Raw genomic sequence first — 24,209 nt, forward strand, 5'->3', positions numbered from 1 at the left:
CACTGAAGTATCTGAGCAGAGAAGCACCAGAAAACAGAACCAAAACATTTGCAGCAGCTCTTTGCCACCTGTGCCCAACTAACTTAAGCTATTTGGAGCAAATCAGACTTAAAATTTAAAATAAAGCTGCTTCAGTAAGCATCCTCATAGTTCATGCAGAAGACTTAGTTGTAAGTCACATCTTTGTTAGCACAGTAAAGTAAGGTCCCAAGCTGGAACCAAAACCCCTTCACTGTCACTCAAACACACCTAAACTATCTGACCAGTTAGCATCCTTCAATTAGTATGTTCCACAGGAACAGATATACTTTTTTCCCCTCCCTCACAGAAGCCCCCTGTGCTCAAGATGAGTAGCAACCTAAGGCTTGGTAGTAGCAAAGCTCTGAATGGGGTCTGCACTTGCCTCTTCAGTCTATGCTATTTTAGAAGACAGCGTAAGCTAAGATACCACAGGAAACAGACTTGTGATTTAGAGAACCACACCCCGGTAATGCTTAGCTTCCCTGATCTGAACAAAGTTTTAACACATGCGACAGCCCACTGCTGTTAACTGTCAGCAGGCTGAGCTGGGGAAACCATGTCCTGGGCTGTACCAGGGACATTTTAACAACTAGTTTCATAGTAATTTAATACTTGTCTGAGAAGTTAGTTTGCTGTGAAATTGAGCTTTGTTAAACCTCACTGGTGTGGAAACAACACACAAAGAACTTTTTCCCATATGCTACCATGCCAGGTTTTTTTGAGCCAGTTGTTGTGACCTGGAAAAACAAAGCAAGGCTTCTACCATTTCAGGTGGTGGGAGGCACTGCTGTCCCTGCCCAGTTAGCAGATAAGAGGCCAACCATAGATAAGAGCAGATGCAGCTTTACCAAGTGTTTTGTTTCATTTTGAGAGTCTGCATACTGGCACAGAAATACAAATTGTTTCTCCTAGCATGTAAAAAGGCTGAAAAACCAAGCACAAGGGAGGTCCATTCTGAAAGATAGCCGGGGGCCACCTCACAACTGGCAAGGGAGTTTCACTGACCTTAGTGTGCTCTGCCTGCAGCTCAGATAAGCTACAAGAGATCTACCGACTGCTATAATCTCTACCTGACAAGTGCCAGTCACTGCACGTTTACCCTCATCCTCCTCATTCAGGTGAAGTCTTACTTTTAGTAAAGCCACTTTACCGAGGCATTCACAGGCGAGTGCTGCCCAGCACAGATGTTACACAAGGGTTACACAGAAGTGCTATAGGAGAAGAAAGCCAGCATGATCAAGTCCCATCATAATTTAGACTCATTTGCCTTGTCCCTTGAGAATTACACTGCCAAAGCACTTTTACACCATTTATCTAGTTTACCATCAACACTTATTCTAAGAAAAGCCTCAAGATTCATCAGCATTAAGCTTTTATACTTTGTATTTCTAAACCATCTAATGAGGACTTCCTAGGTTTCAGGGCTAGCATAATCATCAGCATGCTTACCATTTGGGTTGCAAACAGAATAAAATGCTCCTCAATAAAATAACCAACTTGGACTGCAGAGGATATACAAATCTAGCTCTGTCAGTCCAGACAGGCAAGGTGCACGCTGCTGAGATGCAAGGAATATGAGTAAATACAGTAAGAAAAAGACGTTGTCCACCAGCGATCAGATCACAAGGTCCACAGTGGCAGCACTCATGCAAGTACACTACACCCCTTTTCCAAAATTTATTGCTAGTAAACTTTTGTCTTAAAACTTTCAACACTCAGGAGGTGTTTTAAGAGGATTTACTGGATTTCATCATCAACAGATTTACCAAACATACTATCCTAAGGCAGTAATTTATACTGAAATTCTATTTAAAGCAACTGAATTTTTTCATCATAGCATTTACAATGCACTCAACTGCTGCATCCAAGTGTCTGCAACCCTCTCAACAGTACTTAAATCTTAAACTAGCAGAAGTCTTTCCCCAGTAGGTGGCCTCTAAATAGCCTTCTTCTGTCTTTCCATCATAATTTAGTATAATATTTTGCATACAAACAGCTAACAACATTATATGAAAAGCTTCCAGAGGCCATCTTGCACATTACAAGAAAATTCAAGTATTACATTTCAACAGGCAAATTTACACTTACCAAGCTAGTAAATACTCAAGAAAAAAAGCCCACATTTAACTGATTCATTTCGTAACACCTACAGGAAAGCACTAGAAACCTAGCAAGTCTTCCTCTTCTGCTTGAGGAACGACCATTGTTCTACCAGTTTAAGCACAGCTAAAGACTGCCACTACCAGAGCACATCAAAGAGCTTCGGGATGCCAAGGGCAGTGTTGTGGTGAGGACGAGACCTTCTGCACAGACAGAACCTCTTGCATGTTCCAGCCCCCAGAGCAGCTCCAGACAAAGAAAGCTCCTTTTGACAGGCAAAAGCTTTCACAGGCTACAGGATACCACCACCCTCCTCCCGTGGTGTTTAGCAGGAGACAAACGTAATAGGTGCCTGGTACAACTGTCTATCTGCAACATCTTTTCAAAAATTTTAACATTGCCCATATACCTTCAAGTCTCATTTTCTGCCCCATTGAGATTCCCACTAAGTGTTAGTAGCAGCAATGATTATCAGTTATGTTCCAGGTCTCCGAGTGAGCCCTACTAATAACCTGCTCTAACTACTTCCTAAAATGAAAATTTGTAGCTGCATGTGGCAGGACAAACAGGAAAGACTGATACCGTCACACTGAGTAACGGATGTATTACTTGTACTAATGCCCCAGCGCGTTGAGCGGTGCAAGAGGTAGAAGAGACAATTCTGTTTGTTGTAAGTTGAGACAGGAACAGAGTACTAGGAAATTCATGTCAGAACAACAGATAGAGTCAGCACAACAGAATATCAACCTCTACAAAACCCTGACCCTGAGCTAAAGCTTCTTTCCTCCCTGGATTTCCTGAATGCAAGGAAGCCGTTATACCCCGCTGGTCTGTAGGCTTCAAGCTTCAGATATTCATGCGTTCCCAGGCTCAAGCTATCAAGTGGACTATTTCTGGAGAAAATGGCATAGGGAAAAGTCCTATTTTATTGCTCATTTGACAGTTACAGAAGTAAGTTCAGTTAAAAAGAAATTCCAGGGCATCCTTTATGGACACTGCTATGGGGCAGCAGTTCATGATACCAGCCTAACACCATGCATCAGTTCCAAGAGCTCTGACCAGAGCAGCACATCCAATGCAGCTAGAGTTGCATGAACTCTGAACTCAAGATCTCATAAGGCACCCTAATAATCTAAAAACCTTCCCAGTTTTGGCTTTCAGCAAGATTAGCAACAATACAATAAGTATAACAAGAATTGTTCCCTGTCCCTTAAAATGCACAGCTGTTTTCTGGAGGACATATGCTCCCCAGGGCCGTGCTGGCCAGCCCAGCTGCAAGGACAGGAGCCACACGCCAACCCGCAGAGCCTACCAGGGCATCACTCTTCACGCTGCCTTGGACAGCGTCATCAGAAATGCCCCCCCTGCAGCACCAGCAATACTCACAGACATCTGTCTCCTTCCCGAATGCCAGCACCCTGCCGAAACAGCCCTGGCTCCTGTGTCAGGGTGAGGCTCCAATCGGGTCATATGAAAGCGCTTGCAATTTCTAAAGGGATTACACTTAATTAAACCAAGCCCCCTTCCAGCCATCTTAAAGGGCCTTTTCATACCCCTAAGCCTATCAGAGAACAGAACAGCAGCAGCACAGCCCAGGCACCAGCCCTGGCCCTGCCACACTGCAGCCCCCCCCCTCCCCATGGCTCCCTGAAGCTCCCCAGCCCTCCCCACCGACACGGACATGACACTCCTCCTTTGGCTGGAGCCATAGCAGGGCCAGCAGGGCCAGGGAAGGCATCCCATTCCACCTGCTATGATAACAGGAAAAAGTCACCATAATACAGTGGAGGAGGAAGCTTGCCCACCTTTGATGGGCTCAGTACCAGTGAGCCACAAGTACGACTTACATGCATGTGGTTCTAACATCACCCTTACAGGCACTGATTGTGTCTTGGCTTTGTTCTGGTCCCTAACTACAGCCTGTAGCAGGAACTCACCCTTTAAAGAATCCGTAACGATCTTAGTGCAGAGCCTAAAGACAAACAGCTGATGTTAGAGAAAAATTGAGCTTTTTTGCACATACATCTTTTAGTATCTTATGCTGACTAAAAATGGACACAAGTAAAGATCATTATCTGAAAACATTTCACCAGATATAAGACACCCCCATGATTGCTCTAAGAGGGGAAAAAAAAAAAATTGCACTTTCCCCACCTATCCCCTGTTCTCTTTGCACATTTGACAGAAAAGCATCTCAACTCATTTTGCAGAAGTAGCTGCCAGTTATTCAGTTGGGGCTATTCTTAATGTCACTTCCGACAAAGCCAGACAGGGAATTGACTGCACCTTTCAGCAACACACTACTTATAAACATATCCCAATCGATTGCACCTGCTGTGTATTAAGACATAACACAGGACAGTCAGCTATAGATTGTGGACAGACTTCTCTGTAAGCTGCTGGTGACGAACAAGGAACTGGATACCCTAATCTCAATTAATGGGCTCAACCACGGAGTTCAGCTTGGCAGAGACATCAAGAACTATAGTATGGAAGCACAGAAAGAAGCTCCACTTACTAGCTTCAGCAACAAATACTTTTTCTGGCCTGTTTTCTTATCCCCACCACCACCCCTCTTGCAGAAGGATGGAGGAGATCATACATCTCGTGTGCTATGAAACACACATCACCACGCTCTAGACCAAAACCACAAGGAACTGGTAGCATCCTCCAGATTCCACTGGAAAGTGCATATTGCTGCTGGCTGACCTAGAGATCACAAACGTGATCCGAGTCCTCAAGGAGAGTCCATAACCACTGGGTTTATGTGCAGAGCCCTGTAGTCACCTATGCAGTATATTGCTTTACCTTAAGTATACCACATGTATTAATAAATTCATTTCAAAAAAACCCAAACCCAACAAACTTCCTTTGTTTAAAATCAAGTGGCAGATAGGGCTGAGCAGCGCCCCATCAATAAAACCTCAGGTCAGCCTTTGAACTAAAAATTATAAAAGAGCAAATCACTTGAATTGCAGCATGATTATCATATATGAGCCAGTTGGCTCAATGGTAAACTGTAAATGGTAAATTGAGGAGGAGCTGGGAGATGGCACGCTGGCTGACACCACAGAAGGACAGACCGTTCTGAGGGCGCCAGTGCCCTCTGAAGCCGCAGAAGGTGCTGAGCTGTGCCCACGCCGCTGCATGTGGGAAGAGGCAGCTTCTGCAGCACCACCCCACCGCTCAGCCCTGCTCTCACTGGGGCCCTGGGAAGCCGTCGGGCTACATCTAACTAGATTTGTGCTCATGGGGTCTTATGCCTTCCCTGTGAAGAAGCACAGCAGCAAGCCAGCTTAGAGTCAGAAACCACTGCAGAGCCACACCTTAACGTGGCCACGCTGGAGCTGCGTCCCCTCCACCACCAGCCTCAGTGCCAGCTCGGCGGGACAGTGCGCGGGCAGCGAGCTGCGGCTTTCGCACAGCTCAGGAGCCAAGCTGCTGAGGACAGCAAGAGGAAAACGCTGCCACAGGAAGCGAGCCACAGCAACAGCAGGCAAGACTGAGAAGGTTCACAGCTTTGAAGAGCCTGCCTGCAGAAACTGAAGTGAGAAAGGGTGGAGGAGGGAGCGCCGGGGCTGCTGGAAGCCAGACGTGCCCTGCGACACAAACCTACATCTGACACTGACGGCAGAGACACCGAGGGGGCTGCCAGGGCAGAAAGCACTCTGGCCACAGCTTCCAGCAAAACTCACCTTTATGGCACTGGTTTACTAGCACAGGGCAGGGGGGAAGCTAGTTACAGCACACTGGCCATTAAAAAGCTACACTGCAGGTCACCCACTCTTGTAGCACTTGGTGACTAACACGGAGGTTTTCAGAAGTACCTCTGCCTCACACAGATCTTGGAAGAGCAGAAGATTTCTGCTTTAAGAAAGGGGTTCAACATAAGCTGATTCTGTGTCCACTCCAACAGCATTTTCTAGACAAGTTTTCTGACAGGGTTTATAGCAAGGCATTGTAACCAGTGGTTGAAAGAGCCAATCCCTATTCTTGGAAAGGGTAAAGAGAAGTGACTGAGGTGCCTCTAAAAATCGTGTACAAAATACAATGCTAAAGCAGTCAGTTTCAAAGAGTAAACCAACAGATTTATCCTAATATAAACCCTGTCATACTACGGTGTCAGAGCTCCAAATATGTATTTGTTTGGCTGTTAACACAAGACTATTGAGATGAATTTGGACTGATCATCTCCCAGTGATAAAGAAAATAAAATTCTTCCATACAGCCTGTAGTAAACAGGAATGTTCTCATGAGAAAAAAAAAAATCCGTTTCCTTGAAGACACTTCTGCCATTGAAAAGGTAATGCCTGCAGAGCAGAGCAACACAGCAATATTTTGTTGCTTTTCTGGTTCTCAAGATCAAGTGTGAGAAGCCACAACTACCCTCATGTTTAAGTTCCCCCTTGCAACTGATCAATACACAGTATTGAGAGGGGCCTGAGTACCGGTAACCAAGAGGAATGAGGGGATCCTCCTCACAGGACATGTCCACCAGTCCAGAGATCAGTTACTCATATCTAGTCAGGGAGTCTACTTTCACCATCCTTATATAAACCAGGGCTTTTTTTTTTTTCCTCAAGTAGTGGAGAATCAGATTTATTACCCCCAAGGACAGCCTCTCTCAGAAATAAAGTCTCTTTCAAACCATTCACAGAGATCACCAGAGGCTTCAGCAAAGCGGCTGATGTTTGCCTTAGAGGTCTTCACTCACCCACCCTGTCCCAGCTTCAGTTCTCATCATCAACACTCCAGAGGTTCAGCCCTGTCCTCAATAAGTACTAGTGAGCACATGGTAGTAATGCAAGAACACAGAGCCTCGCAAAGCCAGGGCTATCCCAAAGCTTCCTCATAGGTTGGAGAACTCAGCATTTTAGAACTCTGGAGGCATCATTCACCCAATTTAATGAGTGATCTGATTTGGGCAGGCAACTTTTCCAGAAATAAAAGTTCTACTTTATAAGATTACTACAAAATTATTAATTCAAAATTATAAAAAAAACACAAAAACCCCCAGGGAATTCTCCTACCCCCTACACAGCATGGCTTCCAAAATCACTAAGGACATGTTTCATGTAACATAATTCATGTAACATAATTTCATGTAACATAATTCCCTCCTTTTCAACCAGCAGATAGTAAGCCACATCCTACCAGTGGTGCTTCAACACCATGGCTGCTAGCAGCTTGCCACCCTGTCCAACGGGCAAACAAGTTTCAGTTTGACAAAAGGAGTTGCAAGATGAGAGTACTAAGCTAGTAAATGAAGCCATGGGTGGATCCGCACATTTACAGACAAGTCCAGATACTTGTATGCCACTTATTACACAACTTAGTCACAACCTTGTGCAATGGATTAATTCCTCTATTTTTGCCATTTCCTTTCTCATAAATAGATTCCTCGCACACCTCCCTTTGCTTTCCTGTAGCTGTTCCAAGCCATTAATGTTGCCATTTGCTATTTCTTTCGAGCTAGTTTGAAGAGGTCCATAGAATAACTATTTTCGTACCTGTTTGAGCTATTTGGAGAGAACATCCTTTACTAGTCAAAACCCAGAAGATTAAAAAAAAATCATGGGGAAAAACTCTGACCCCTTTTTCCACAATATCTGGATCAGGAGGTAAAACTCGAAGCAAAATCTAGCCATATGCAGTTGCCATCATTCAACTTCTACACTCTGGGTAGCTTTGGGTTTTGTTTTGTAAACACCCATCTGTCTTGTGCCTGTTAGAAGGTGCTATTCTCTGGAGAAATAGTATATGCCTCTTATGGCCTCTGCACACTAATAGCAGGGTTGGCAGTTGTACTTCACATGTCTGAGCTTAACCACATCCCTAGCTAAAGCTCTTCAACCTAAAGGCAGTCAGCAGGGCCGTGGGTGTGTTTGAAATGCCAGCAGTGGTACGGGTGACATTCCTCACAGCTATTGTACGCCCCTCCTAGGCAATCCTATTCATAGGTTACAAACAAGTATTTTGTACACCCCCCCCTCCCCAAATTGTACACCGTGCACTGGTGTTACCATCCTGGCTGCTACTGCAGTAACTTTATCAGCAAAACAATTCCAGCACTCCCCACCACCACCAGAAGCATTTCAGCTTTTCTGAGAAGATGCTTAGAGGGCAGCTTTTACCCCACCCCTAAACTAGCCTTAGTCTAGTTCTTCCCTCCCAAGCCTCATTCTAAAGTCTGGGGATTTCCCAGTACCGTTTAACAGCTGCAAAGACCCAGTTCAAGGGGTTAAGCAGACAAGCCCGGTAGCCAAGACGCATTTGCAGACAGCCAATAAGCTTTCCAAACCTAGCATCCAGTGGATGTCTGCCAAAATTACAAGCAGCTATTTTGCTGGAAGGGACTCAAAACAAGATCAAGACAGGATGCTAAAGACAAGTGTGAGCTGCGTAAAGGCACCACACATACAGTAAGTACTTGAGGTTAATAGACTAAATACGCATTCCCCAGGTAAAGGTCTCTAAATTCACCTGCAGTTAAGAATTGTTTTAGACATAACTTGGAATGGAGGGCAAATTAAAAAAGCTATGCTGAGATACTCTGCTTATCATTCCAGAGACCTTCCACAGGGAAGACAGCATGAAGATGACTGCTCTGAGCTCTTCCTTCCAAAGGATTTTTGTGTTTGGATGAGCAAGTCAGAAGCGTGCTTATCTGTTTCACATGCTCCTATGTTCTTCAACCAAGAGTCACCCAGCACTTCAGCTCACTGGTAACGAGAGGGGCAGCTGAACACAGGGCTGCCTGTTTCAGACATCCAGAGCACTGCCTGGGTGTGGCACGTCAAGTTCTTGGCCAGCTCACAGCACTCACTGAATATCTGAACAATAGCCAGACTTGCAGGAGTTAGAACACAGCCTTACTGTGGGATCTGACTGCCCAGACTGTGAGCCATCCCTCCAAATTTAACTGCAGGCACAGTCAAGTGTGAGGTAAAGATGTTTCATCATCCTGTGATTTTCAATTTTATCATTTCCAGCATGCTAAACAAATCCTGCAACTTCCTTTCAGTACAGGGTCTCATTTAGGCTGGCTGCCTGCCTTTTCATATCTGTTTAGGTCACGGCTCCCTGAAATGGCTCAGTTCTACACTTCTTTTTAATATTCAGCTTCTCCACCCACATTTACTTCCCTCACCACCAACTTCTTTAAGGCTTTAAAGAGCTCTGTGGGGACTGTACATAATTTATAAGAGACCAGCTTGTGATTGCTGAAGTACCTTTTGTTATTTTAAGCTCTATCTAGTTCAAGCACTTGAGCTTTCCTAACACAGAGGAGTATCTACATCACCAGTATCTACACCTGTGTCCCCACAGGCTCCCAAAGAGGCCCAGAGCTGTGCGGGGAGCCGCAGGCAGCAGTGCCAGCACAGGCAGGGTGTGATCCCACCGCCTTCCCCAGGTTCACATCAGCACTCCACAGCCACCCCACAAGCAGGACCAAAGAGTGAATCAGGCTGAGAATAACTCATCTGCTATTTTTTCCAGCAGAACCATGCCACTGGTCCTGTTCACTACATTTAGAGAGGCACTGCTACAGGTTACGGGAAGTGGGAAGGCCAAGATGGCTTTTTGGGTACAATTGGACAAGATGGGCCAAGCTACCAAACCACTTATTCCTTGCTCCCAGGCACTCCTGCTTTATCTTTTGCAGTAGCTCTGAGACACAACCCCTCGGTGAGATTTATCCCTTGAGCCACACGTGCACATGCTGTTAACCCAGTGTGCTGCTGAGCCAGCAGAACAGAGCTGAGGCACTGTCAAGTTGGACTATCCAAAGCAGTGCAACGCAGGAACACACAGGTGGGAGCAAGACTTTACAGTGGCAGCAAACCATCAAAGCTCACAAACATGCAACCAATTTGATCTAGCCCACTAAAGGCTGCAATTAAATGCATAGTCTCAAGTTCACACTCATACACCTCTTGAAATACATTGTTTGAAATTGGGCTATTTGAAAAGAATGCTTGATAAACTTCAGTTACCACTTGAGACCTGGATGCATGCACAAAGACATTGCTAAATGCCCAGGAACCACAGTGGTCGAGGAAGATTTATTAACATGTCTTCCTTTTAAATACAGGTCCAGTACATACCACCCTTACTGCCCATGAAATTAAGGGTAGATGATAGTTGGACATCCTATAGATCAGGCAGACACCATGGGACCAAGTAGTCAAAACCCAGCCATAGTAGAGGGTATCACTTAGACCGTTTCAGATGCAAAAATAAACATTCTGCATCGTGTAGCCTTTCACAGAAGGCCTGACTAAACTGAAAAAAAGGCACAGATATATATTTTTTTTAAATATAAGAAAACAATTATCCCTTCAACTCCAGAGTACTGCTGCTTTGATCTTTCAGGGTGTTCTCAAAGTCTACTAAAAAGATGTTACAGCTACCTAAACATAATTCATATATGGCAGACTTGAGTTAAAGGCTATAGCTGTCTACAGTTTTACAGAAAGACAAACTCACAATTTAAAGAACAGAATAAAAACCTTAGACTTCCAGTGACTGCTACAGAGTCAAGCTATTCCCAGTTCGCTACAGGGCTGCCTGTTCTGAAACACAGCTGTAAGCACTGCTAAGAAGCAACTATCAAATGCATCAGTAACACACTGCCTCAGGACTCTCACAGCTTAATATCATCTTCTGGCCTGTGCCAGCTTTGTGGGGGGAAGTGTTTTTAGAATACTGCCTGGCCATAACCAGAGACACCCTGCATAGCTCAACTGTACCAGCAAACACAGCGGATTAAGATAACTGTACTCGCAAGTAATTGGGCTTATATTAAGTATTCCTTAAAGGGTTCACTTTTGATCGGTTTTAATCATTATACTCAACTAGATCTTACTTTTTCCATGCTTCTACGCTCCAGAGGATGAGCTTAAGAACTTCCAGGAACCTACACAATACTCTGCAAGTTCCAGTACTTTCCAAGTTGTCTTTGTCAAGAACTACTGTCCCACTGTAACAAAAGCAAGACCTTGAACAATCCAATTTAACTTAGAAAGTGATCCAACTTTGAAATTGGCCTTGCTCTGAGCATGGGGTTGGACCAGATGATTTCTAGGTTTCTCTCTCAGCTTAACTTTTTCAATAATTCTACAAGACTGCAAAGGCTGTTGGGAAGCTACCCTACATTAGCTTAAACATTTATAATATGGCGGAAACTGACTTCTTGTATCAAGAAGGCAGGAGCGATTTCCTTACATGATCTGCAGTTTCGATATTTAGATCCTTTAAAACTCCTCTGTAAACACTGATGTTATGAACTACCTTCATGCAGCCAAACATCCAGATAAGCTAAACTGTTAGTGATCTTCGGGAAGCTGAAGGTCAAAACTGAGAAACACAACTGAGTAGCAGGAAGAGAAGTAGTCAGATGCTGAGTACATCTCCTGTGTAAATCAATATTCAGGCAAATATAACATACAAAAGCAAACAGTAAAACTTACTAGACTAACCAGAGGCAGGGAGTCTGCAAAGCAACTCTCTGCAAGGAGCATTCATAAGTCAGCTTGAGAGCTTAGCTCTTATTCAGACCTGCTGCATATGGTTGCGCTTTTTTTATGTTTTCAGGTTTTTTCCATACATTAAGGAAGAGCAGCAGCATAGGATTTGCAGGCATTAATTCAACTTTGATCAAAGCCTGAGGCTCCCTCAACATTCCTGCATGCAGATACCTCACCCCCAACTGCACATCTCCAGAACACCGGGAGCAGCAAGAGCAGCTAACTGCTCTCACTCAGGCTTGTTGTGAGACAGACAGATCCATGCTAACGCATCTAATAACCCATCTTTCTCTAAGGGAATGGCAGACCAACGAAATCACTTTGTTTACAAGACTGTCTGAATCCCCTCAGATCCAAATTATTTTCAAATCCTTCCAAACACTGCCAAATCAAAGCTGCCATTAGAATATTGTAAAAGCATTTCACTGGAAAGTCCTCTCTGCCAAACTTTTCAAGAACCAAAGCATTTGCAGAGACATGAGGAAAATCTTGGAAGGACAGAGTAATGCAGTCCCAAGATACAAAGAGTCACATGACGAGCACCCCTCCTCTAAACCGAGGGAAGCAGCTTACTGAGAAGCAAGCTTACGATGCAGTCAATCTTAAATTTAAAACACCTTATAGGAATTTGAGGGGTTCTATATAAAAAGAAGAGACACCCACCAACCATCCTTTTTTTCAGTATGAAAGAAAGACACTTTCAAAGCTTCGCCATGGGAGAAGTGGCTGGTCACCTCCTCTGACTAAGCTACACTTGGTGCTTAGTGGCAGAAGAGACTGCACAGAGGTGAATCAAGTACGGAGCAAGCAACAAAGCCTGTGTATTAAATTTGTAAGAAGTGAAGCAGCAAAGGAGAAGCAGGACAGTCTTTGACAGATTTCTACTTGATTATTTAGCATTTGTCAGAAAAAATGCTAAGATAGTGTATTTCCTGTGTATGATGCTGAAGCAAGTATTGTTCCAGACATCTCATCTTCAGTTGGTTGCTCTGATCTTTCAGAAATTTGTAAGTTTTAGTTCTATTTGCTCTATCTTTTCACAGGAGATTCAAGACAGACACTACAGCAATACGTTCTTACAGCTGAAGATGCTGACACATATCCTCATTCAAAAAAGATCTCTATTCTGTTGGATGTGCAAAGGGGTATTCAGACTGAGCACAATACGCTGCATTGCAGCTTGCTGTCAACCTTCAACTTCAGAAGTTAGTAACAAACCATAGAGCAAGATAAAGCAAAAAACACCATCAGCTTGGGGGGTTTTGAGCTTTAACTCACTTCTGCATGTATAGCTGTCACCACAACACCCTAAGCATACACTGTGCCCATCAGTGCAGAAGAGGCGGCCATGAAGATGCTCAGGAGGCTGGAGCACCCCCCCTGTGAGGACAGGCTGAGAGAGTTGGGGGGGGTTCAGATGGAGAGGAGAAGGCTCCAGGGAGACCTTAGAGTGGCCTCTCAGGACTGAAAGGGGCTACAGGAAAGGAGGGAGAGACTCTGCATCAGGGAGGTAGGGATAGGATGAGGGGTAGCGGTTTTAAACTGAAAGAGGGGAGATTTAGATGAGATCTAAGGAAGAAATTCTTCCCTGTGAGGGGGGTGAGGCCCTGGCACAGGTTGCCCAGAGAAGCTGTGGCTGCCCCCTCCCTGGAAGGGTTCAAGGCCAGGTTGGACGGTGCTTTGGGCAACCTGGGCTAGTGGAAGGTGTCCCTGCCCGGGGCAGGGGGTGGGACTGGATGGGCTTTAAGGTTCCGTCCAACCCAAACCAGTCTGTGATTCTGTGATTATAGCAGCAAGGAAAGCATGTCATCTCAATACTCCAGGAAGGAATAAGTTACAGTCCAGCTCCCATCACAAAGGCAGCACAACGGAGCTGCAGGCTGGAGGACTAAAACACATTTGCTTATTCAAGTATTTTCTTGGTTTAGTGATAAAGTGTTTTATGGTGCTGAATAAGAACACTCACAAAGTCTAACACCTTCCCAACTATGGACTCAGAACTTTCAGGTATTATAGGTAATACTAGCCTGTCCTGACCCCATTATTCAAGCTACTAGTAACCTTAACGTTTTTGAGGCTGCTCACAAAATGAGCAGTCACATGTAACAGTTCATTCATACAGCAGCTTCTGGCTCTCTAGGAGATTGTGGATATTGCCTAGAACATAATCATTTTACTGCTCTCTGCTTCCTGTGTTTCACCAATGCAAACAAATTCACATGTTGAATGCTCCTTGGTGAGAAATACAGATACTGCAACAAAAATCCAACTGCTCAAACAGGACATTTTCAGAAATAGAAGAAAGGTTTCTCAGCTTGAGGTGAGCTCAGATTTGGACTTTCCACTGAGGATAACTGTAGACACAGAGTGCTGAATACAGCCAGACACTGAATTCAATACATTTCAGCTAAAGTTCTCATTATCTACCCAATAAAACAAATAAAGTGAACAAGTCCATTTTTCCAAAAGTGATTTTAAGTTTCCTTAATACATAGCTACATGTAAGGGCAAATGAAATAACCAGATGTTGGTAAAATAGTTACTGATGCTTAAGCTTTTGATCTCATCTCACAGAGCAGTTATCTTAACATTTGGTATGTAGTATCTAGTAGTTACAAACAGCAAACTAAAAAAGCAACACCTTGCTTACACGTGCTGTGCAGCATCTCCATGAATGAATGCTGCCAAACAGAACTTAGTGGAACATAAGAATATAATGAGTAATATAATCTAATATCATCCCTAAATGACAACTTTGGTTTTAAAAAAAACTAAGAATGCACACACAAACAAGGCACACACACCAAACCCTGTCACGATTTCACATGTTGTTATTGCTTAGACACTGAGTATTCTATTGTCTCAGCTGCACTATAAGGTACAACACAAGCAAGTTTCTTTCAATCCATCCAACTTTTCAGGTAATTTTGCTTTCTTGACATGTAGTTACTAGAAGATCTGTTTCAGTGGTCAGATATTAACTGCATTAACCAAGAAATTGGGCACTATTGAAAGGACAATGCAATCAGGTCTGGGGGTGCTGGTGGGCAGCAACTTCACAGGAGCTAGCAGTGTGCCCTGGCTCCAGGAGGGCAACCCAGGGGCATCCAATCCCGCAGTGGCCAAGAGCAGGGACTGTCCCACTGCATCCAGCAATGGTGCAGCCTCACCTCAAGCACTGAGTGCGGTTCCGGGCCCCACCATTCAAAGATGTGAAGGTGCTTGAAGGCGTTCAGGGGAGGGCAGAGCAGCTGGTGGAGGGCTGGAAGGCAGGTCCTGTGAGGAGCAGCTGAGGACTCCTAGTTTGCCTCGTTTGGAGAAAAGGAGGCTGAGGGGCGACCTCATCGCTCTCTGCGGCTTCCTGAGGAGGGGATGGGGAGAGGGAGGTGCTGAGCTCTGCTCCCTGGGATACAGGGGCAGGATGCCTGGGAATGGCTCAGAGCTGCGTCAGGGGAGGTTCAGACTTGGCATGAGGAGACATTTCTTTACCCAGAGGGTGGTCAAACCCTGGAACAGGCTTCCCAGAGAGGTGGTCGGTGCCCCCAGCCTGTCAGGGTTTAAGAGGCATTTGGACAATGCCCTTAATAACACATTTCAACTTTTGGTCAGCCCTGAAGTGGTCAGGCAGTGAGACTAGATGGTTGTTGTAGGTCCCATCCAACTGAAATATACTATTCTAAGTATAGGTTGTGATGGACAGTCCCATCTACTTCTTTTATAGCCCAACAAAAAGATAAAAAATGCTATTTCTATATTGCAGGCATGTTGAACAGACAGTGGTTTCATTACAGGACAAAATCCCTCAAAAGTTAAAAGCTCTTACCCATCCTAAGACAGAAAAACACTATCTACTTTGGATGAAGCTACAGAAACCAAGTTCACTAGAACCTTTAACTTTTCAGTTTCCACTGTTAGAAAGCTACTCTAACAACCTTGAAGTTGTATGTTCAAGATACAAGATGAAAGCAAGAAACTCTCCAAGAAAGTGAGCATATCTGAAATTATATCCATGCCTCCCATATCCAACATGCTGGCAGATTAAAGTTCTTGTTAAAACAAAGGGAAGAGAAGGATGAGAGTGGAAGTTTTCTCTTAGCTTAAGTTCAATTTTGAACATCTTCATACAAGTATATTTATTATTACCCTTCTATAAAAAATGTTGATCTACTGACCCTTTCTTGACCAATGGTCAGCATGACTTTGATAATGCTAGGAAAAAAAAGAAGGTATCTAGAGCAACAGTTCTTAGTTTTCCTGCACATATACACCATTGGCCAACTTCTGCAAGAGTTGCACGCAGGGAGGAAGCATTTCTGAAGATGTCTATACAAAGACTTCTATGCCATATGCTTCTTGCTAACTTGCAAATGAACAGGTCAACCATTCATTAAAGTGTCTGCTTAATGGATCAGAAAGTAAACCCTTACTTTTAATACATATGTACAAGTCCATCCTTCTCTACCATTTCTAACTGAAACTCCAAGGTTGCCAGTAAATTGTCATACTAATAGCATTAATAGGATTGTTTTCATGTAAAAGGATATATTGGACCACAAAGTATTGTGTGGGTTTTGTATCACCGGTTTTTTATTGGTCAACTTGATTCCACTTGACTTTGTCATGAGTAGAACGGCCTTACTTCCTCACAGAGTGCCTTCCAAACCATTTGCTGCAATTCTGCAAGTCCTGTGGATTATGATAATTTTAGGATGATATCAAGTTCTGGATTTTAATAGAGAAAAACACACACAATGACAACCCTCTTGTCCATCCAGCAGTCAGCTTGAAAAGACATTTAGTGTATTGAGGAAATAGATATATATTCTTTTTAATTCACTATTCCAGAATAGCCTATTCAGAAGGTAAAGAGAAAAAAAAATACCTTGTTATTCTTAGTGACATTATGAACCAAAAGCCACACCTCCAGGGGGTGGGGAATTTGAGAGCCCTGAAATTTCACCCTAATGATTTGTCCAGCAACTCATTTTTTGCACTGTAAACAAGCATAGAATTAGTATCAGAGAGTTAAGTTCAGTACAGTTTAAACACTATGGCAAGGAAAGATTTAGCCCAGAATTCCATGATTTATTACCCTGTGTTACATAAAACCAAATACATTTATTAAATGGTGTGACTAAGTGATTGATCAGACTGCAATGGCAGATTTTTCCTGTACTTAGTCACTTCCCCACCATAACTAGGTCTCCCAATCCAGAGACAAAAAAAACTGTGAGTCATTAGAACTTACCGGGGAGAAGAGGCCAAATCAGTGATATACAGACAGGCAAGAATGGCTCATGGCTGCAGTAAGCCATCAGTTTTGCTTTAAAAATACCTGGAGAACACAGGAAGGTATACAATCGCAGAATAGCAGTTCTCCAATATGCTGCATGCAAGGTTCTCCGACATCAACTTAATCCCCTCCTCCCCCGCCAAAAAAAGAAAAAAATACCCAGGTTTTACAGTATTTACACTCGAATGCAGTGAAGCCTGTTCTCCTGAGTAGCCTCCCTCTACAAAACAAATGAGTTCACCAACAGAGCTAGAAACTTGCAAGAGATTATAGCTCAGTCTGGACCATGTGTATCATGCCATTCTTACTCATTACTTCAGTTATCCTCTTTCTGATCTGAGATTTTATTTTTCTCTACACAGAATCACTGCTGGCAGAGAAAGGAGTCTGTCTCTTCCCCGCCTAGTCTCATTTGTGCCCAATTGCACATTTCTCTACAGAGTGGATCATATTTCGAGCTTTTTCATTCATTCCTCCTTTAGGAGCAACCCCCCCGTGCCTGTGTCTGTAGCTATTGGTCAACCAGCAACAGCCAAAGGGAAAAGCCTAGCATGGCCAAACACTCCCATTTCTTACCCTGGGAATGGGATAAGAACCCAACATCATTCCTTCATCCCAAGTCTGTATTTTTGAATAGGTTCCTCAGAACAACTACAGCTTCAGAGATGTTGGAAGAACTAGGAAAAAGCATTTTTTAGGAGTCGTACCATTAAAAACCTCTTCAAAGAGTGTTTTCTCCCCATTTAATACAAGTTCAACAAGCTGCTATACAAAGGCCAGGAGTTTCTGACCGCCGGGTACTCCACTGGAGGATCACATATTTGCACAAGTGAAGACACCCTTTCATAGCTGCACAGGAGGGGAGCGGCACTAGACCACCTGCTTACCCTATCCACAGCAGCCATAACTGTCTCTTGCCAACATAAGGCCCAGCCCTTTGCAAATTCAGGTTTTAAACCTCCAAACAGTTGTGGCTGATCCTGTGGCTTTATAACCACCAAGCTTGCCAGTAACTGTCTCGTCCTACAACACTGCCAAGTATTGGCTGCACAATCTTTTAAACATTACAGCAAGTCAGCATTAGCTACTGGAGTCAGAAGGGTGGGTTTTATGCCCTCAACTTCCAAAACACTTGAATACTCCACCTAGAAACAGCTACAGAAGCATTACAAAGATGTCTGCCCAAAAGAGTAGCCTTCCATGAATCTAAATACTTCAGCCTGATTTAGAAGTTTCAGATGGGATAAAAGACAACCCCCTTTGATGCAGTTTATTGGCTGCACTATGCGAATTCCTGCTGTTCCCAAACACCCCTAGGGAAGAGCAAGCAGTTAACTGGCTGCTTACTAGTGCTCTTAATTTACATCAGTTAATTGCCCTGGATTATTCCTGCACAGGGAGGGATTTCCTCTTTTCCAACAGAGTGTCTGCAACAGCAGAGAGACTCCTCACAGGGTGATGTTGATTTCTAGTACAATCATTTAGCAGACAGACAAACAAGATACCGGGAGGGAGGGAGGCCGAGGAGTTCTGTTGAGATCTTGGAACTCTTTTTCAAGCAGACCCCATTGTAGCCCTCAGAACATCGATTAAGCACAGATAACAGCTTTATTGTGCAAATTCAGGGAGGCCCTCTCGCTGCGCAGAAGGGGAAAAAAAAAGCAAAAAAGAAGTCAGCCAAATAAGGCTGCTTGAGCTGCAGAGGCCAGGAAAGCGTCCAGGAGGTGACGTAGCTGGAGGAAGCTTTTAGTCAGCTTCCTCCCCTAACCTGGAGCAGGGCCAGGGCCAGGGCCTGGGCCACCTCTTCCAGGGGAGCCTCTGGGAACACCCTCGGTCTGTCCACAGGGACCTACCGAGCCCAGTGGCTCGGGAAGGGTCCTGCCCCCCGCACACCCAGCAGCACAAGGAGCAAGGGCAGAAGGTCTTCCAACGCCCCCAGTTTCAGTTCATCAGCGGTCTTTCATGCAGCCACCGAGGGACTTCAGGGAGCTCTGTGCAGGAGGATTTCACTTCAGACCAGACACTACACATAAAACAACTGAAACCAGTTTCCTCTAGAGGCAGTGATGCCATTTCCTGTCAAAAAAAGGAGTCCATATTAAGACATCTTACGAACTATTGTCACAAGAAAAGCAAGAATTGTAATTAACCTTCATGGGTGATTAATCAGAAGAGGCAGAGTCACCCCAAGGAAAGTGCTGCAACCCCCTGCAGATCCAAAAAAGGTGCTGCCTGTAGATGTTAAGAGGACAGGATGTTTGCAAGAAGTGAGCAATGACCAGCCCCTGGCATTAGGCACTCTTCTCCCCACAGGATTCTTACAGCAGAGGCAGCAGATCTAAAGCTTTCCTCAGGCTCCTTTTACTGTGTGCACCTCACCAACCCACTTCTTGCTTATCTGCCTCAAGCAAGAAATCAAGAGGTCAAAAACAGAAGGACTCAACTACCACTTTTAATCTTCTAGACCCTCTGGTATGATAAGCACTCTTAGGCCTAACACTGTCACGTTAAAGTTTTAATAACTGGATCATGACTACCAATTCAGACCAGGCACTCAGAATAGTTCTTGCTCACTACAGTCTGAAGCTGCTATAACTCGTGTTTTCTGCACAACACTGCCAGTTAGGTGCAAGGCTTGCCGTAAGAAGAGGAAGCAAGATTTTACCAGTATGTAAAAACAAAGTGAACGCTAGTTTATCAATGGTATTCTTTAATTCTGTTTAACTTTAACATAGAAGACCCAGAAGTACCCGATAGAAGCTTTTGCTCACCACCAGGCTTCACTGCTTCATCTGCACAAGAGCTAGAACCTTGCTATTCCTGCAGAATCTAGGAACCAAGCTGATGAATACAATACAAGCCAGGATGTAAAGGCCTTTCCTGATTTGTAAAATCCCATGGTAGGTATAAAGCTACAGCTAACTCATTGTACACCAGTCCAATACCTGGTCCCACTGTACACTCAACGTGTTTTAGCTGTCATTGCTTCTTAAGTACAAAGTCATCTGAAATTCATCAACAGGGACAACAGAGACGTCTGTTTACAGCAAGGTCTTTGGGAGCTCTCACCTTTTTACAGCAACTCCATGCATCTTATACTGCTAGAAGAAAGGTACAATGGATTGAGTCTGCCTAAGAAGCTAGCACTCACATCACACCAAAGCCTGTCTAACTTTGATCAGTGCTTCCCAAGCTATATTGAGCGAGGGAGAGGAGGAGATAGAACACCAAAGGGTTGGTCCTCAGATATGACAGAAGGCATCTGGAATGCTTCTGGTGTTCCTTCATAGCACAGCAGGATCCAAACCCAGGGCATCAAGAGAAAAGTGTCCATCCATTACAAGTCATGGTTTTTATCACTGCCTACCCTTACCCCTCAGCTTTCAAGACCCCTAGCAAATTCCCCAGGGGAAAAAAAAAAAGTATCATCCAAACAAGTGTAGCACTCTGCTTGTAGCTGCCATCTTGTTGCAGCACTTGGTAGGAAGTAGCTACACATCCAGAAACATCTAGAGGAACCTCCCGATACCTACCTCAGTTTCTCAGTTACCTTTCTAATCAGACCTCTGCTGTTCCAAAGAACAATGGGATATATGCTTCAAGGACCTTTGGAGTCCAGCTGAGAATTAAGACCATCAATTTAAGCTACAGACAGATTCACTGAAGGCCTCAATGGCTATTGCTAAACTGAGTTTTAGAAAGTATTAGGGGAAAAGGCAACAGCAGAAAAGACTTTTTAAAAATCTTAAATAGCATCATACAGCTGAGACTTAGGAATCTTACTATTCTTTTGTGCTGAAGACTTCATGCTTGTCCAAATTGATTTTCCCTGTAGTAACACTTTGCCCTAGAAATCTGGACACTTATGTTCTGAACAGAGGGAAACACTTAGTTCTGCTAATACAATAAGGGGAGTCCAAACTTTATTATACCTTAGTTTGAAGCTTTCTGTATTCATGAGATTAGTTCTGATTAAACCCATTTCTCCCCAATGAGTAAAGACAGTACAAAAAAGGTCTCTTTCCCTCCCACTCCCCCAACTAGGATGGTTTTTGTAATACTAAAGTTCAAGTGATTAACTATGGGGCTTGGAATAGCCATCACCATGACAGTTCAGTCACTTCTACCAGGATTTGGAACTGTGACTTCCAGCTCTGCCCAGCCTGAAATGACTCAGCGAGAGACCAGAGCAGACTCAGTTAGCATGAGATCAGAGCCTACTCATGGCCAATAAACTGAAACCAGGGGAGAGACTTTTCAGAGCCTGACAATGGCTTGCAAGAGGCCTTTTGGCACTCAACGACTTCCACTCCTCTGCCATACAAAGTGTGAGGGGAATTATATGCCCTCTTTGGTGTGTGTATCTTTAACTGTTTATATCTTGCAAGCCTTTCAGAGCAAAAAAAAAAAAATTTACAAACCAGAGTTGGTCGCTTAACTATAAAAATCACTCTAGAAAAAACAGTGAAGCTTTCCTGTGGCAAGCATGGCAGGATCAGCAGGCCGGCCCAGGATAGACTTTCTAGGCAGCCTACAAGGCTTCCAGCAACCAAACCCCACAATTGTGCAGACATTTCACTTCACAATGGCAAATCACGTGCCAGTAGTTCAAAGGTTACTGGAGTTAATCTTGGATTCCTATTAACAGTGCACCAAAGCACAGTGCCACTTGTAGCAAACCTTGTGTAACAAAATGGCAATCTCTAGCTAGATGTGTTAACATTTAGCCTAGCTTAAGGAGGAGTAGGGACTCCGAACTCAACAGGTTCTGCTGCTCAAACCACGCAGCAGCATGTTCTGTAAGCCTGGTGAGATGAATGATAAGAGCTACCAAACACTCTAGGCACAAGTGTTTTTCCTGCCCAGCCAGAACTGTTCCCAGGAACATTTCCTCCATCTGTCTTCTTCACAATGGATTTATTTTTGTGATGAAGCCCACATATAGCTACACCTAACTGCTCAAGTTTCACCCACGTTTGACCTTCATTGAGGAGTCACTTGCATTTTAACGTTTTGTTAATTAAGTGGCTATTTACAAATCTTAAACTAGCACACTAGTAGTCATGTTTCTTTCACATGAAGAACTGATTACACAGTTATGCCAGCATATCCTGTTCCTGCAAACCACAGCTCAAGAAATAATGTTTAAAATATTATTTCAGTTGGGTCTGCAACTAGGGCAGATGGGGCAGGAAACCAAAGGCTGATAGAGCAGGCAGCCAGCAGCTCTGTACCTCAACAGGCACAGACATCTGAACCACTTTCTGCAGAATCTGCGGTGTGCAATACACAGTGTCACAGCAAAGCACTTGCATTTCTTTATCTCTTCCAGTTTTTAAAAGCTCCGAAAGCAGAACTGCTCTGTCAGAACCAGAAAGCAGCAGGCTGAGAACATGAATCCAGCCCAGGGCGTGTCTGCAGAGACAGGCTGCGGCGAGCACCTTGCAGCGAGCGCTGTGTCCGCACATCTAGATTCGGCCTATTAGTGGCAACTCAGCCTCGCAAGCGCCTCTGCGACACGTCCAGGATTTCTGTGCTGATTCACACTAAAAGAAGTCACTCATCACAACTGTAATCTCTCTGCCTAGAAGGTCTCAACTGCATTTTACACACAAGTTCCCTAACCTGAACTACTTCTGTTAATCTGACTGAACTTGTTGCCGGTTTTTTTTTTGAAGTAAAACTTCACTAATCATTGCTGATGTTTGAAGAAAGGCCTTTCAAAAGCTTCAGAAAATACTGTCTTAACCTTTAAGTGGCTTGAGTTTGATACCCTTTCAGATGTTGCTGTTTAGAAAAAAAATAATCCAGCTATTGTCTCAGAGAGCTGCTTTTCCTGCTGTCTTAAATGCCAGAAGTCAGTCAACAGGCATTTAATACCTATTTTAAAGTAATAAAGTTATCTGTAAAAAAAGAAAAAAAAAAATCAGGGTGGATTCCCTTTCAACGTCCACTTGCATGGGGGTGGCTTTTTATTTAGGGTTTGGGGTTTTTTTTTTGTCTCGCCTTTATGTAAACCACAGGCTCTTAGCTTAAACATCAGATGTTCTTAGGCCTTCAGATCACTCCCAGTGAGGAAACATCCAGAGCCTTCCAGCCAGCTCCTTCCTGTTCTATCAATGAACTAGGACCAATTCTCTTACCCCAACCAGGAGAAATGAAATGGAAAAACCCCGCGCTGCTCATTAGCCACCGAACTCCTGCTGTGAGAAGGAGAGTCAAGCCGGGACTTGACCAGACTTTCTGAAGTACCGAGATCTCTCCAGCCAAGAAATACTTCGAGTCAAGCCGGGACAAGGCTCCCCGGCAACTCATGCTGACTAATTACAAGTTGCGAAAACCCCAACTTCTCCTCTTTGCACGGCACATGAGGGGCGGCCACAGAATTAATTAATTTCCCACCAGGCTCCAGGAGGCTTCGCCCAGCGCGGATCAGTCCCGGGGGGGGCGCAGGGCGCTGCCCGTTGCGCCGTTACCAGCCGCGGCCCAGGCGGGGCCCGGCCCCGGGCGGGGGAGCACAAGATGGAGGGGCGGGCGGCGCCGCTCCCGCCCGCCGCGCCCCCCACGGCTCCCCCCTTCCTCCGCTCGCTCGCCCGCCTCACGGGCCCCACCGCCGGCCGCAGCCGCTCCCAGGCGGGGTCGCCGGCGGGAAGAACCCCCCAGGGCGCCACCACCCCCAGAGCTGCCCGCCCGCCCGCGGCGGCACCCACCGTTTTCGGCATCTTCCCGGCGGACTGGACACGGCAGGTCGCTGCTCTGGCGGGCTCCGCGCTGCTTCTAACGGGACGCGGCGCCGCGCCCTCGGCCCGCCCGCCCCGCCGCAAGCCCCGGGCCCGCCTCCGGGCCCGCCCCCGGCCGCCTCCGCCCGGGGCTGGAGCTGCGGCGACTCCGCCCCGGCCGTGCGGAGGGGCCCGGCCCGGCCCGGCCCGGCGCGGCCCGGGCCTGGCGCGGAGAGCCCGCGCCCGTGTCGCCGCCAAGACTCCGGGAGGGCTCGGCGCGGGGGAGGGCGAAGCGTTCGCGGCCGCCAAGCGGCGCGGCCCGGCCCTGCCCGGCGGCCTGGGAAGGGGCGGCCTTGGGGCAGCGGCGAAGGCCCAGCGCCGGGGGGGGGCTGCCGGCCCCCGAAACTCCGTGCAGAGAAAGCCCTGAACGCCGGCCTTTATTTGCGTATCAGGTGTCACTGGAACTTCTGGTCCTTGCTGAAAGCATTATTTTGAATAAACCGTGCTGTTTGATGGGCGATTGCCCTGTTGAGAGCAGCGCTGACG

General features: G+C 45.3%; 1 protein-coding gene across 1 annotated transcript in view; it reads right to left on the reverse strand.

The window, feature by feature from the left end:
* Positions 1-23,756, reverse strand: part of MSN (moesin) — a 46,230-nt gene extending 22,474 nt beyond the window's left edge. The window contains exon 1 of the mRNA XM_074834921.1: positions 23,655-23,756. Within this exon, the coding sequence (XP_074691022.1) occupies positions 23,655-23,666 (12 nt within the window). The 5' untranslated portion in view covers positions 23,667-23,756. The remainder of the gene's footprint in view (positions 1-23,654) is intronic.
* Between the last annotated feature and the right edge of the window lie 453 nt (positions 23,757-24,209).

Source organism: Strix aluco, chromosome 10 (genome assembly GCF_031877795.1).
Source record: "Strix aluco isolate bStrAlu1 chromosome 10, bStrAlu1.hap1, whole genome shotgun sequence".
Taxonomy (NCBI): domain Eukaryota; kingdom Metazoa; phylum Chordata; class Aves; order Strigiformes; family Strigidae; genus Strix; species Strix aluco.